This window comes from Poecilia latipinna, unplaced genomic scaffold, assembly GCF_001443285.1.
Source record: "Poecilia latipinna isolate Pla-1442-1.1 unplaced genomic scaffold, P_latipinna-1.0 Scaffold7, whole genome shotgun sequence".
Classification (NCBI taxonomy): domain Eukaryota; kingdom Metazoa; phylum Chordata; class Actinopteri; order Cyprinodontiformes; family Poeciliidae; genus Poecilia; species Poecilia latipinna.
Window position 1 is genome coordinate 721448 of NW_015112623.1, and position 14638 is coordinate 736085.

Genomic DNA, 14638 nt, shown 5'->3' on the forward strand with positions numbered 1-14638 from the left:
TTTTTTTTGTTGTTTTTTTTTTTTTTTTTTTTTTTTAATTCTGTTATGCTGCGCTTGGCAGTTGGGGTTAGCATAGTAACCGGTAACCGACACCTCCCCTTTTTTTCTTTCCTTTTGGTGACTGGTATGTATTAGAATCAGCTCTGTGTTTTGTAAATATTATATTTTAACTTAAATTTTAGACAAATTTGATAACATACAGCGTTTCACGAGGTATGTGAAACCTCGTGAAACGTGTATATGTTTTTAACTGCTAGCATTACTAATGTTATCCATTTTAGCTATGTTTAATTTTATGCTAACTGCTGCTAATTGCTATTAACTGCTGTCTACTGCTGACAACTGCTCATTGGGAGCTATTGCTTTGTAGTTGGGTTACTTATTTAATTTATTTTAATGCATATAGAGGCAGAAGCTGCTGGATTTAACTTATCCACCATTTCGATTTCCAGTTTGTTAGGTATGTTTTAATTTTTCACCTCTATTAACGTTACAGTAAGTTTTTTCTTTTGCCTTTTTAACAAAATACTAAAAGATTATGAAGGCACCTAGCAAGGCATGCTAGTTAGCATAAAGTAGCATACATAAACACTGAAAGTATTTTATTGCAACATATTTAGAGTCTAATTATTAGGCACTATTTTCAAAGTTCTTACAAATATTATTGAAAAGTATTTATTCTGAGATTTATTAAGGTTTACTAAAATATACACAGAACCTATTTAAAAATACCACCAAAAGCACAACTTCAGAAAAGTATTGTTTGTATATATCTGTAATATAATTTTAAAATGTACATTTACAATATACTTTTATACAAATACAGGCAAAGTGTATTTTTTAAAATGATTATCCAAAATATAACTTTAGTGATATATTTAATTAGAAATCAAAGCATATTTTAGAAAAAAATATACTTTTAGAAAGTGTACCAAAAATAAATTTCTAAAAGAGTACTAGAAGCATGTTTCTGAAAGTGTACTTGTTTTAAACTTTAAGTATAATCTTAATAAGTGAACCCACTTGAAAAGTGGGTCCACTATATTTTACTTCAGAAAAATACAGTATATTTAAAACATGCTTAAGTATACTAAGGTATGCTATTTTGTCACCAGGGTTAAGCATAAAAGTAAAAATAGAAAAAATCTTTAAGCAGGTGAATGCAGTATGCTAACAGCGTTCCGTGATGTAGCTTAGGCTACATCGGTGAATAAACCCCCTTCGCCGCCGCTCTCAGTACAACAACAAATGTCCAGGTTTTCCTGAAGTGAATCAGCATCTCGGCCGCAGCTGGCTGCCTCCCGTTGTTGTTGCTTATTCTGTGATTAAGGCCGCCCAGGCTCTGATGGCTCTTCCTGCGACACTGCAGTGAGGCGAGGAAGGGCTTTGCCATGGCTGCTGCTGAAGGGTTTCCCTCTGCCTAAAGAGCTCACACAGGGAAAGGAGCCATCTGACACACAGATGAGCTCCATTTAACATCTCAAACGCTCTGTTTCAATCAGGGGTCGATGTTCAAAAGCTTCCCTTTGTCATTTCCTTCACAAAGGAGAGTACAGCTGGGGAGTTTGGGGGTATTTTTGTGCTCTCTTGTGTTTTTCCTCTCTAGGCTATTTCATTCAGTGTAAGGAGGTTTTATTTTCTTTTTATAAATAATGTTTGGCTGTATGCTATTAAAAGTTCAAGCCCTCTCCTCCGACATAATTTACTCTCCAGCAGATGTTGCTCTGCTGCTGTTTACCCAAATTACGGCCACTCCTTCACTTTTTCCATCTCATTTTATTACACGCCTCCCCCGTCTCGCTGAATTATGTACAGCTCCTTGTGAAAGTGTTCGCCCTCTTTGAGCTTCCTCACGTTTTATCACGTTGCTTCAGCAAAACTGCAGCACGTTTTATTGGGATTTTGTTTGAAATGTCAGCGTGAGGTGAGGGCGGCACCGCGGTGTTGAAGGAGATGGCTATGGTTTTATGAAAATCAGAGACGGAGCCATGGCAACGCTGGAGGAGTTGGATCAAAGGGCTTGAAATGGTAATTGCAGAGGAAAGTCGTAGATTAAATTCAAATGAGCTCCGTGATATCCAGTCTGATGGTTAATACAATCTTGGTTAGAAACTTCATTGTTTATTTTATTCTTGGTTTTTATTACCTTCTTATGTATTGTTTTTGGTTTTTGTGTTTTATTTTAGATATTTAAAATGCCTCGCAGTTCCAGTGGGGAGTGTTCTGCGCAAAATTAAAGTTCATTGGTCTTTGAGTGAACTTGCAATATTAACCTGTTGCCGACATCGTCGCCTTCCCAAAATGATGGCTTATGGGATTTTGGAAAACAAAATGACAAGTTATTTCTGTCCAAAAGATGTTTAAGGCAAAAGGAATCCCTTGGTTATATCACTTGAAAATGGTCTCAAAACAACAATATTATCGTTTATCGTCCAGTAAAATTTGCTGTTTTGAATTCTTTCTCAACATTCTGCTTTTGTGTTTTTGGTAAAATACAAATGAAGAAGAATCATCTCCTTTGTCACAGCTGCACTGAGATGAGATGTTTGCCAAACTTCTCTTAAATCACAGAGAGAGGAGGCTAATCCAGTCCAGCCATGGGATCTGGACGATGATTGCTCTGGTTTGCTGTCATGCAGGTGTTGTGGGTCATGGGCAGCTTCCAGGGCCACGTTCTCCCCGGGACCGTATTCCTGATAATAGGGATCTGGTGGGCGGGAAAGTTCTCCCTCTGGCACACCACCCGCAGGAACAAAAGCTTTGGCTCCACCCGGCTCGCCAGCAGGACCTTGCAGCGACGCCTGGAGATAATTGAAAACTGTTTTTTTCTCTTCTGCTCTGTTACTGGTGAGCAGGCCTCTGTTTCTTCTACAATGTTTTTTTTTTTTTTTTAATTGTCCTAATGCAGGTGGGATAACACTTCCTTTGCGCTCTCCAGGTATGATCTGCGAGCAGTATGTCGCAAACGGCCCGATGCTTCGTTTGTATGACTTTGCAGAGAAACACTGGGAACAACTGCACATCTGGCAGCACACAACCATGTACCTGTTCTTCTTCCTGGCCGCCGTCGTGTCTCTGATTCTCCACACGACCAAGGCCTTGCCGGTGGCCCTGGACAAGCTGATGCTGGGGATCGCGTTCTTTGTCGAAGGTATGTGCTGTGTCCCTCTGTGTGGAAATAACTGTAATTTTAATCTTAGAATTATGACTTCAATCTTGTCGAATGAAAAGTCAGAATTCTGAGAGAAACATCTGGACTCTTCGGTAGCCATAATTTATTTAATCTTCTTCTGTTCTGAAACAAACAAACAAAAAAGCGTCACATTTCTTCCCTTGGGTAGACGTTCTGACTTCCAAGATTGAAATTGTTCGCCGATGAACATGATGTTCCCACCTTCTGTTGATGGCAGGATATGGCTTTAGAAACACACAGAAAAACATTTCTGTGAGAAATGTTTTTGAGACAGCAAAAGTCTTGAGAGAGGGGTGGAGTGAAGGTTTTTACCATCCAGCTGGACAGTGACCTTAAATACGCAGCCAGAGACACAGCGGAGTAGCAGGACGGTATCTTGCAATTTCTCGATTTGTCTCTGCTTGACCACACCACCACAGTCAAATGATTAAATCGCTAGCAGAATTTTGTGGAACTTAAATTTCATACTCATTTAAATGAGGTGTGTCCTCAAAAACTTAAATTTGAGATTCCAGGTGTGGATTAATGCATAGACACGTGTTAGGACGGCTCAGTCAAAGTCAGCACCTCAACACAATTCACAATCGTTGAAAATTCATGTTTATTTTCAGTCTGGCTGAGCTTGATCTTTTTTTTTTTTTTTTTTTTTTTTGCAAAAAATATTTTTGATCTGTAACCATAAACATGGCAGATATGTCCCTGGAAGGACAGGAAGCTGTCATTTCAGTAATTTTCAGTATTGAGTGGGACGTAAGAGTATACTGGGCATGTGAAATTCTCAGGAGGTTCTCAGGGCCCCATGAGCTCATACAGTAACAAATTTCCTAAAGTCGAACTCCTTCTTCTATTTCTATCAAGTTAAATCTGTTTTCTGTTGTTCAGGGTTCCTCTTCCTCTACCACCTCCATGGACGGACCATGCTGGATGTCCACGTTCATCAGCTCCTGCTCTACGCCATCTTTGGCGAGAGTCTTATTTTCTTCCTGGAGGTCTTCCACAGAGACAACATCATCCTGGACCTGTTGTGCTGCACCCTCACCCTCCTGCAAGGCAGCTGGTTCTGGGAGGTAATAAATCTGCCTGGGTTCCCATATAAGCTGAAGCTCAGATCAGTGGGATCAGTGGGCGCTCCTCTCACTCTAACCTTCCTATTTGCTCACAGATCGGTTTCGTGCTGTACCCTTCCAACGGCACTGTGTGGGACATGAAAGACCACAACACCATGATGTTTATCACCATGTGCTTCTCCTGGCACTTAGCCTTTGCCATTCTAGTCGTTGGTGTGGTGTACGGCACCGTCAGCTGGTAAGAACCTGCTTCGTTAGATATATGAAGAACTGTTTGATTGTCCTGGAACTCTTCCAGATTAAAGCGGACACATCATGCTTTTAAATTCTTCCTTTTAAATCATTCAATTATTATCTATACAGAGTAAAACTTCAACGCTTTGGTCTGAACCATGCAAATTCCAGTGGGGGTGGGCTTTGCATGGTATTTCCTCTTCAAAGTACTCAAACACACTGGTATTTATTTTTGTTTTCTCTTCAGCGTGGTTCGCTCCAGACTCAAAAGGACTCCTCCGATGGAAATGGGACTTCTGAAGCCCCGGGAGCGGGATGCCGAGTCAGAGGATGAGATTTTATGAGGACTGTTGTGCGACATTTCCAAAACAAATCAGGGATGTGAAGCTTTCATTTTCAGCAGCAGTACGACTAGGGGTGCACACAGGCACACAAAACAGGGCTATAAGAATACTTTAGAGATATATTGTTTCCTCTGCCTTATTTAATCAGCTTTACAGACTTTTAGCCTGACTTGTAATTTATTTTTGCAGTGACAGGAAACTGATTTCTGCCATATCTTTATTATCTGTACAATAGTTTGTCACCTGTTATTTGGATTGTTTTCATCTATGTCTGTACCAACATGTTGATTAAACAGTAATCTTCATTCCTGTGTAAAAAAGTATGACTTTAAGAGTTTGCCTTTACGTACTTTGCATCCTGTTATTGTGTCTTTTTCCTCTTGCGAGAACGTCAGAGCATGCATGTGATTTGAACCCAAACCCAAAGCCGTTTTTTATTTTTTATTTTTTCAAACGGCGTAAATGTTTATGTTTTGCTGTTTAATATAATCTGAATCTGTTTTGGTTAAATTTTTTATTCTTTTTTTTTTTTTTTTTTTGACTCGAATCGAAACAAAATCTTTGAGAATGGGACCAGATTTTAACAGTGCTTTTGAGGTTACTAAGAATCCCCATTTTAGGGTGCAGTTGTGACAAATAAAGATTTCATAAAACTAAAATTGGGTTTTTACTCATCTTTGCTTTGTGTTGAATAATCCAGTTCAAGTTTGAGTATTAAGTATTTTGTAGATTTTGAACTCCAGACAATCAGAGGTGGCACATATTCCCTAAAATAAACACTAATATACGTTAGTTGGAATGCAGTACGATAGTGTACAGCAGTGCTTAGACTTTTTCTTTTCTTTTTCTTTGTGTGCTTGTGGCGCCCTCTGACGGACTGCGCTCTGGGCAGTGAGCCAGATTGTCAATATAAAAAACCCGTCTGTTTTTAAAGTTAAGTCTTGTGGCTCATGTTGCACATATTACTACACAACCAAATCCAGTTCCATATATTATTTTGTAATTTACTAGACTCTCTAGGTTAAAGGTAAAATGTAATATACATAGAAACATCGCAAGTAACATGTTGAAAATTTGTAGTAGTTATCACTTCAGGTAACTTTATTAACCAATAGAGCTGCTATAATTAATCTATTTAATCAGAATTAAAAAAAAAAAGTTTGGACTTTGCATGAATTTCTGAATTTTGACAGAATCAATTTTTACTTCACACACTCTTGCTGAGGTAGCGGATTTTGTATCTCTGTGCTAAACATTTGACTATTACCGTGTACACGGCGCGATAAAAAAAACACATGCGACTGGTTCACAAAAAAGTTTGTAAAGATCTTCTATTTCGAAGTGACTAAAAAAATATGCAAAGCCTTTCAAACACAAACGTCTGTATTCCTGTTAAAAAAATAATGAAAATCATGAAATGTAAAAAAGCGTCAGTGAGTTGTATTAACAAAAAAGGCAAAATTAGATAATGATATAACAAAAGATGCATTAAAATACTATATTTTAACCTGTTTGATCAAAGTGACATACATGCATGTACACAAAAATATATTGGAGTGAGACCTCTTCTCTGCTGTGCCCGGATATGAGTGACATGAACCCGTACACCTCGCCAGGTGAATACTGACAACTCCTCTGACTGATTCTCAGTTTTACTGTATCCATCCAGAAGTGCAAAAGCCCTGCGAGGTTTCCCTTCCTGAAGAAATTAGTTGTATTCTTCGTTTTATTCGAATTTTTAAGGATCCAGCTATGTTTCAGTCAATTAAGGATCGAAAGAAGGACCAACATGATAAACCGAAGGTTTTGCAGGTAAAAAAAGAAAGAAGAAAAAAAGGAAACATCTTTACCTTTTACTACTTAAACTGTGAGTCCAGCTGAATTATCAAATGACTATTTCGTCACTTTTGTATTAAGGGTCGAGAGAATGACCAAAAAGATAAACCGAAGGTTTTCAAGGTAAAAAACAAAAACAAAATCTTTAGCCTTTTAATATTTAAACTGAGTTATTAATTGGACGTTTAGTCACGTTCTTGTAATTTGCTTAAGCCACTGAAACTGAAGGAGTCCTCCACAAACTGGGGACTAAAGGGATTCATCTGCTGTTACTTTGTGGGAGTTGGATCCATAATTCTGGTAAGTGATTAATCAGAACTGAATTGATATTTTAGCCCCCTTTTACAGAGGTGATCTTGTCCCTACTTGAGACGGCAAATCTTAATCATTATGCCATTATTAATATGTAACTTGAAAATAGTCTCAAAACAACAATATTATTGTTTTTATCGTGATAATTTCTGGGACAATTTATCGGCCAGTAAAATTTGTCATTGTGACAGACCGAGTTAAGATTCAGCTTCAGAACAGTAAAAACTCTGTAATACATGCATGCTGTCCTGTGTGTCTAACAGGGAGTTTATGTGAGCTTCCTTCCTCACTTTGGAACTGATCTCTTCATTAGTCTCTATGCTTTTGGAAACATTTTTGCTCTTTCCAGGTAGGAACTAAAACACCATAATGGAAAAATTCTGATCAAAGCAACAGCACTTATTGCATACTTCTGTAGAGTAAAGCACAGTAATATAAGTGAATGTTTTTTTTGTTTGTCATACAGCACATTGTTTCTCGTGGGGCCAGTGAAGCAGCTGAAGAGGATGTGCGTCATGTCCAGAGTACTGGCCACCATCACCATGCTTGTAAGAACACACAAATGCAGACAGTATGCTTTTATTCCATTAAAAATATTTGTTATTTATCCCAGATCTGTATGAATACATACATAAATGACAACAACAACAAATAAATCCATTCTATAGATGTTAGGGCATAACACAAAGTGAAATAAGTAACAGTACATGGATAGCATTAATCTTCCAGACAAGACTGCTTTTACTACTTAAAATTTAAAAAAAATTGCCACTTTTGGTCCTCCATATAATTTTTTGGGGGGAACATATTCTAATCCTATTGCATCAATGTACTATGTGTTTTTGTTATAAGTCTGCTAAAGCAGTGGGATTTGCTGACTTACATTCATTTCCACTCTCCCTTTATAGAAATGTGTAAAAAGTGATAAAAAGTAACAGCAATGAACTTCTGACTGACTGTCTCTCATTTAGCATCACTCGTTTTCCTGAACATCCTCCATTCAAGTTTATATGCATAAGATGCATTATTGTTGGCTTCTAATGTGGCTAATTGTTGACAGCCTTTACGCAGAGTGAAAGAGAGAGGAAATTCCTGTGGTTTTTCTAGCTTTTAACTGGAACCCACCGTAACATTAATCTCCAATTCAAGTTATGACTTCTGAGGAAAAATGTTTGTTGTGCTGAGTGATCTGGCCAACAATGAGGCATTACGCAAGCCTATTATGATGTGTCTCTTTAGATTTTGAAGCATTAAAATACAAAAAAAAAGACATGCTAAAAAATTATGCCGTATACTACCATGTGTAATGTAATGTTCCAAGTTTTTAAAGGACAAATAAATGTTGCTGTTACTCTCATTGTTTTATATGTTTTATCCAGGCCTGCGTAGTTTTGACTCCTTACGCAGCTCTATGGGTGAGTGAACATCACAGTAAAGCAGACCCTAATTATAACGTCCTGGTTTTCTCTACACTGATAACCATGTTTCAGCTCAAGTAATTTATTATTATTCATTTTCTCTTTCAGTGGAACAGCTTCGGATTTACTGTGCTGTTTTGCGCTTTGCACATACTGTCATTTTCCTGGTGAGCTGCTCTTCCTCCTCCAGTTCTTCAGTCTTTACAGCAACAGTCACTTTGTGACATTACATGTGTTTTGTTTGCAGGTACAGTCTGTCACTCACTCACACTGTGCATCAGGTTGGTTGCTGCAGAAGCAATTATTTGAAAATTCTGTGCAGTGATACAGTGTCGTAGCACTGCCTGCATATCTGATTTATGTGCTTTACATTTCAGGAAGATACTGAAGATGTTCTCTCTTATCAAGCTATGAAGGTCCATGTGTTTTGGGAGGAAAGATCGAGATTCGCTGAGACGAGCTTCATAGAAAATTCATAACTTTTATCCTCTGCGATCAATTTTGTGTCTTTCACTTCTGTATTTATTCCTTTATTTTTTTAATTATGGTGATTCTATTGAATTATTGAATTATTTTAAGCAAATCTCTACACTTACTTCCAAGCACCGCAGAGGAGGGGTGATGATGTGGGTTTGTTTATCAGCTGATGAGAATCTTGCTTCACAGCAGATTTCCAAAGAACTGTGTTTTATTTGTTTTTCCTGGAAGGCTTCCACACCGAATCCCTTCTGATCGGTGGTTAATACTCTGGTATTTGTTCTGCTTTCTTTTTAGTGTCTTTATTTCTGTCAGCTTGTTGGTCGGATGCCTGGAGAATGTGGTAGCAAAATTAAAACGAAAATGACTTCAGTGATATAGTGGCAGCCATTTCTAAAAACGGTTGTGGAAAAACACAGTTTTCATTTGTTCGTGAACTCACTCTGATTGTGATTTAATTGTGATAAATTGGACGACATTATCTTGGAAGTTTGAAAGAGATATAACGTAAGACTGAAAATGTTCACATATAAATTGTTTGAGTGTCGTTTACAGAAACATTCATTTATAGCTACTAAATAATACCACAAATAAATGAACAATCGCTAGATTCAATTTTTGTAAAACTTTGTCAGATTTTTTTTTCTCTGACTAAATAATGGAAATTGTTGCAAAACCTTTCCTGCGATGATGTGTGCTTGTGCTATATGTCAACTTATTCCACTCAGTCTCCACAATAATCTCTGAATAAAAGTCAAGAAAACATTAAGAGTCTCTGAGGCAGAAAAATATCTTCAAAATGTCTCCCACTGCCAAGCAAACAAGCAATCAACATTTTTTTTCTTTGTTTTGTGTATGTGTGTATAATAAACACATTCACATCCACTCTTGAGAGGGAGACGCACCCAGAAACCCTTCCCCGGTCTGAAGGGAATGAAACCATATGCATGCTGCGTCCGGTTTTATCGGTGGACTAAATGGGAGCAGGGTTGGGTCAGAGTTGTTCGCCAGTCAACAATGCCATTATCCAGAGTGAAAACAAAGTCCTGCGCAGATCCGAGCGGTGGTCAGACTCTAATTCAATCACTCTCCTCAAGTCAACGTTATTTTTAGGAGCCAATAGAGTCAAATAAGATAAAGTGCTTTCTGATATTTTCTCTTTTTAACTCCGAGTCATGCACACAGAGATACAGTGGAAGTGGGTGAAGTAGTAGCCATACTGCAAAAACACAATATTACCAGATATTTTTTGTTCTAGTTTGTAGTGGAGACATCTCAGCAGGCTTCAAATATGACTGATCTAATTTACAAGTAACTTTTCAGCACTACCCAGGAGCTTGTTTTAAGTAAATAATTACTTATTACTGATTTTTAAAAGTTCTAGTTCTGTTGGCAGATTACACTGGTCAACAGCCAAAAAAAATAGTCTGGGGTTTTTCAACTGTTTTAGAGTCATTTTGATGTGCTGAATCCAAAAGTCACATTGGTTTTGTTCAATCAGGTTAACTTTCTGAGCTATGGAGCAACATGAGCATTAAAAAGCATGACCTGTTGTCACATCTGGATCGATTTCCTGAGGATCAATGAGTAATGAGCAGGAGGAGAGACTCCATCAGGACAGAAAGGAGACGGAGGATTTTACACAATGAAGACATGATGTTCAATTTACATGTACTTTCACTTATCAGGGTTTATTATTCCATTTACAGAAATCCAAGTTTGTAACATTTAAATACACTCTGTTAGAAAACAATTTTTTTCTCCTAAGACCTTTTTTATATGTGAAATATTAACGGAAATGCACTGATAATGTCACAAAAATGTAACCAATTTAGTCAGAAAATCGGAGTTGAGAAAAATGGATGTCATTTTTTGGATTCAGCTGTGAGAAGTAGTCCTAATTCAGCTGAAAAAAACATAGACAATCCCTTCCCCCCCAAAAAATGTTTTGTTTGTAACCTAGTGTTATTTTACTTATGACAATATTTCCCCCCTTGTTCTAAGTGAAATAATCTGCTTGTGGAATTAGTAGGTTTTCTTCAGTATTAAGGAATTATTGCCTTAAAACAAACTCCCCATCTTACTGAAAAGCTACTTATTAGTTTTCTCCCATTTCAAGTGTTCTAAGATATTTGCTCTAGAAAACGAGACCAAAAATACTTGGTACAAATACTTTTTTGTTTTGTTTTGTTTTGTTTTGTTTTTAAGTGAAAAAAAATACAATTAAGAATAAAAATGTATTTGAAAAATAGTACTGATCATAACATTTGAATTTATAAACAGTAAATTATATTTTAAATGTCCAAGTGGATCTCCATTTCCTCCAACCAGCAGTAAAGATATTACACGACCAAAAGACAAACCACTCTGTCCTAAGAAATGTGCGACTAAGACTTTGTATTTCCTTTGAAAGGTTTATGCTCAGAATATCCATAATGTGATGCGGCGAAATATCAGATGAAAATGTTGTGCAAACGTAATCATGGTGACAGACAAAAATAAGACTGTTTCATACACATATATGCAGTGGCCACTAAGTAGACTTATGGAATTAGGTTAAAAACATTTTGGAAATAATCTTAAAATGACGTTTCAAAACCTCAGTGATTGCTTGCTCATAATCCATCACATTGCCAGTGGATAAAAAACAAAACAGAACAAAACAAACAAAGAACAAAAAAAAAATCCATCAGAGTGAGACCTCTGCTGCTGCTCCCAGATGTGGCTGATGTGAATCACACACCCCTGTCCAGGTGAGGCTCTGACTTCGGCTAATTGTCGGTAAGGAATGTGACGTCACCCATTCACTCCGCACTGAGGAAACCCAGCAAACTTTCTTTCTGTCCAGGAAACGACCAGACTTATTTTCTCTTCTTTCTTTTTTTTCTGTCCCTTGGCATTCGAAGGATCTTCGATTATGGATAAATTAAAATCGGTACTTAGCGGGGAAGAGTCTCGACAAGAGGACCGCAACATTTCACAGGTACATCTAAATTATTCGTGCCTTTCACTATGAGAGCAAATATTTCACTAATTAATCGCCTAATAATGATCTGCGCTGGTTTTGGGCCGCAGATTGTGAATGAAGCCTCCACTTTAGGCTGGGGGACCCGCGTAAAGGGATTCATCGCCTGTTTTGTTGTGGGAGCCGCGTGCACAGTTTTGGTAATTATATTCTGATGTCCTATCATTTTCACAACAGATTTGTTTCGCCTGCTCTTTAAGGAAGCTCAAAGCAGCGCTGGTGTGGCCTGACTGGTTATGCTGGTTTTAGAGGAATGTGGAAGATGTGATGCATGTGTGCCTCTCTTCATTTCACTTTAACTTTTGGGCCAACAGTGCCACCATTATTCAGCATAAATAAGCCTCAATTCATTAAAAACGTATGGTAACACTTTATTTGACAGGGTGTGCATAAGACTGACATGACACTGTCATAAACATGACATAACACCTGTTATAAACACATAGGGGTGTTCATGAATGTTGTCATGAAGCGTGTAAATAACGAAACTTTTAATCTAAAGTTGCCCTAAAAATAGCCTTGAAAGTCCATTGAAAGTGAAAAACTTTGCATTATTTTGTAAATAATTACATTTTAAAGCAAAGTTGTTACTTTTAATGGACTTCCAAGGCAACTTTTAGAGCAACTTTGCATTAAAAGTGTCGTTATTTACCGAATGACACTTCATGACAACAGTCATAGACATTCATAAAGACTCCTTCATGTTCATGACAAGATGTTATGTCATGTTTATCACAGTGTCATATCAGTCTTATGCACACCCTGTCAAATAAAGTGTTACCAAATTGATATGTCAGCATGTTAATATTAAATAACATGCGATAAATGAAATATGTTATTACCTCTGTTACCTCTGTTTTTGTTAACATAATTGGTTTGACGTGTAAGTCATGTTGTCCTGGTCAACTAATCAGATATTCTGATTGACCCGCCGAAGGAAATTGTTTCATATAGCGCACTATATAAATGAAATAATTAAACTCTGAAATATTTAAATATGGCTTAATGTAATAACTTCAAATTGTTCTAAAATCAACATTTGTGTGTCTTACAGGGAGTTTGCATGCTGTTTCTGCCCAGAATTGGTCTCACTCTCTTCATCGTCTTCTACACATTTGGAAATATTTGTGCTCTTTGCAGGTAAAAATCATTTTTTAAAAACACGCAACAATGCTTATGTTTCATTGTTAACGTTCAATTATTTGGGCATTACTAAAAAAAGGCTGTGTCTAATTGGTCACAGAATGTTAAAACGTATTTTAACCCACTGTTTTTAAATTTTATTTTTATTTTAACTAACAGCACAATGTTTCTGATGGGCCCAATGAAGCAGCTGAAGAGGATGTGTGACAAAACCAGAGCACTGGCCACAACTATCATGATTGTAAGAGCGTGCAGAGTTATATACACACAGTGTTATGTGCAGTATGCTATTGCTGTTTTACCCTTCAAAAAAATGGAAACTGAAGTTTTCATAAATGTCTAAACAGTTAAAAACATAACTGCTAAAAAAGAAAAAAAGACAACAAATCGCTTATTGTCTTTGTTGCTTTTTCTCCAGACTTGCCTTGTTTTAACTCTGTGCGCTGCTTTCTGGGTAAGTGAATTTTGAAGCACCGAATACATTTCCTGTCTAAAGTTTACATGCAGTACTCTCTTCTCAGGGATAAAACTCATTCATTTTGGTCTTTGAAATATTCATTTAAACCGTCCTTTGAGGATTTGTTAACACAATACCAAACTACAAAGAATTTTCCAATTATTGGCACTATTTTTATACGTTCATGCAACAAATTGTTTTGTTTGTTTGTTTTTTGTGATTCCCTTGCTATAAATAAAATCATTGTTATTTTTTTGACATTCATGGTTTTGGAGTTCATATTAACTTCAGACTAACTCTGCATGATCGCTCCAAACTTTGCACAAAATAGCTGCTATTCAGCTATTAAAACTTTCTGTAGTCACTTATAGTGTTTTTTTCTTTCTTTCAGTGGAAGAACTTTGGGCTTGCTTTATTATTTTGCATTTTGCAGATCTTGTCCTTTTCCTGGTAAGCTCTTAATCTCTCATCTGTTGCAGCTCATTGGTTTCTGTGTGAAATCAGAGTATTGCTCTAACAGGAACTGTGTTTTGTTTGCAGGTACAGTCTCTCATACATCCCCTGTGCCAGGTTGGTCAGCTTATAACCCTATTTGTTTAAATATTCTGCATGAACATAAACATTAAGTTGTCTTCTAAACGGTGTGATTATTTTCCAGGGAGGCGATCATGAAAGCTGTGGCTATCTGCATGAAGTGACGACCCCCCTCCCCGCTGTTTGGAGCAAAACCTGTTGGATAAATGTAGGATACTAAAAACCGGGATGGATGAAGCTGCTCAAAACTTCCTGTTCCAGTGGCAAAAAAATGCATAATTTTACCTCAACAGATTCCCATTTCTTGCCTTATGAATCCAGTTGATTTTTTTTTTTTCCCTCGAGTCTGATGATCATCTTGAATTAAATCTTTTTAACGGTGGCCTTTTAATTATTTTATGTGTAAATATCTGTAAAAAAAAAAAAAAATAAATACATTAAAACTTTCATGAATGGCTGCAGGCTTATTTTGATCTCTGGGAGACAATTGTGGACCTGAGCAAGCCTGGTTCATCTTTCGGTTTGACTTCCAGATGTTTGAAGGTGCCAGGGTTGTTGATTCAAGCAATAATACACAAATATGAACACCTTGGAAAAG

General features: G+C 37.1%; 3 protein-coding genes across 5 annotated transcripts in view; all 3 read left to right on the forward strand.

Annotated features, from left to right (window-relative positions):
* Window positions 1–4857, forward strand: part of tmem45a (transmembrane protein 45a) — a 15444-nt gene extending 10587 nt beyond the window's left edge. For 2 of the 3 annotated variants that reach the window (XM_015024509.1, XM_015024441.1), the window contains 5 exons: window positions 2640–2847; window positions 2939–3151; window positions 4076–4260; window positions 4356–4498; window positions 4742–4857. In XM_015024509.1, the coding sequence (XP_014879995.1) occupies window positions 2652–2847; window positions 2939–3151; window positions 4076–4260; window positions 4356–4498; window positions 4742–4838 (834 nt within the window). In that variant the 5' untranslated portion in view covers window positions 2640–2651 and the 3' untranslated portion in view covers window positions 4839–4857. Of the gene's footprint in view, window positions 1–52; window positions 153–2639; window positions 2848–2938; window positions 3152–4075; window positions 4261–4355; window positions 4499–4741 lie in introns of those variants that run through there. The other variant, XM_015024366.1, reaches the window with a different exon arrangement.
* Window positions 4858–6443: 1586 nt separating this feature from the next.
* On the forward strand, window positions 6444–9596 carry LOC106936776 (vesicle transport protein SFT2B-like). Its single transcript, XM_015018014.1, has 9 exons — window positions 6444–6650; window positions 6756–6797; window positions 6888–6974; window positions 7250–7335; window positions 7453–7534; window positions 8366–8401; window positions 8513–8571; window positions 8652–8685; window positions 8782–9596. Exons 1-9 carry the CDS (start codon window positions 6591–6593, stop codon window positions 8881–8883), a joined length of 588 nt encoding a protein of 195 aa, XP_014873500.1. The 5' UTR covers window positions 6444–6590; the 3' UTR covers window positions 8884–9596.
* A 2074-nt stretch (window positions 9597–11670) lies between these two features.
* On the forward strand, window positions 11671–14312 carry LOC106936855 (vesicle transport protein SFT2B-like). The gene is made up of 8 exons (XM_015018124.1): window positions 11671–11864; window positions 11957–12046; window positions 12961–13046; window positions 13209–13290; window positions 13468–13503; window positions 13898–13956; window positions 14047–14076; window positions 14165–14312. Exons 1-8 carry the CDS (start codon window positions 11799–11801, stop codon window positions 14202–14204), a joined length of 489 nt encoding a protein of 162 aa, XP_014873610.1. The 5' UTR covers window positions 11671–11798; the 3' UTR covers window positions 14205–14312.
* Window positions 14313–14638: the final 326 nt, after the last annotated feature.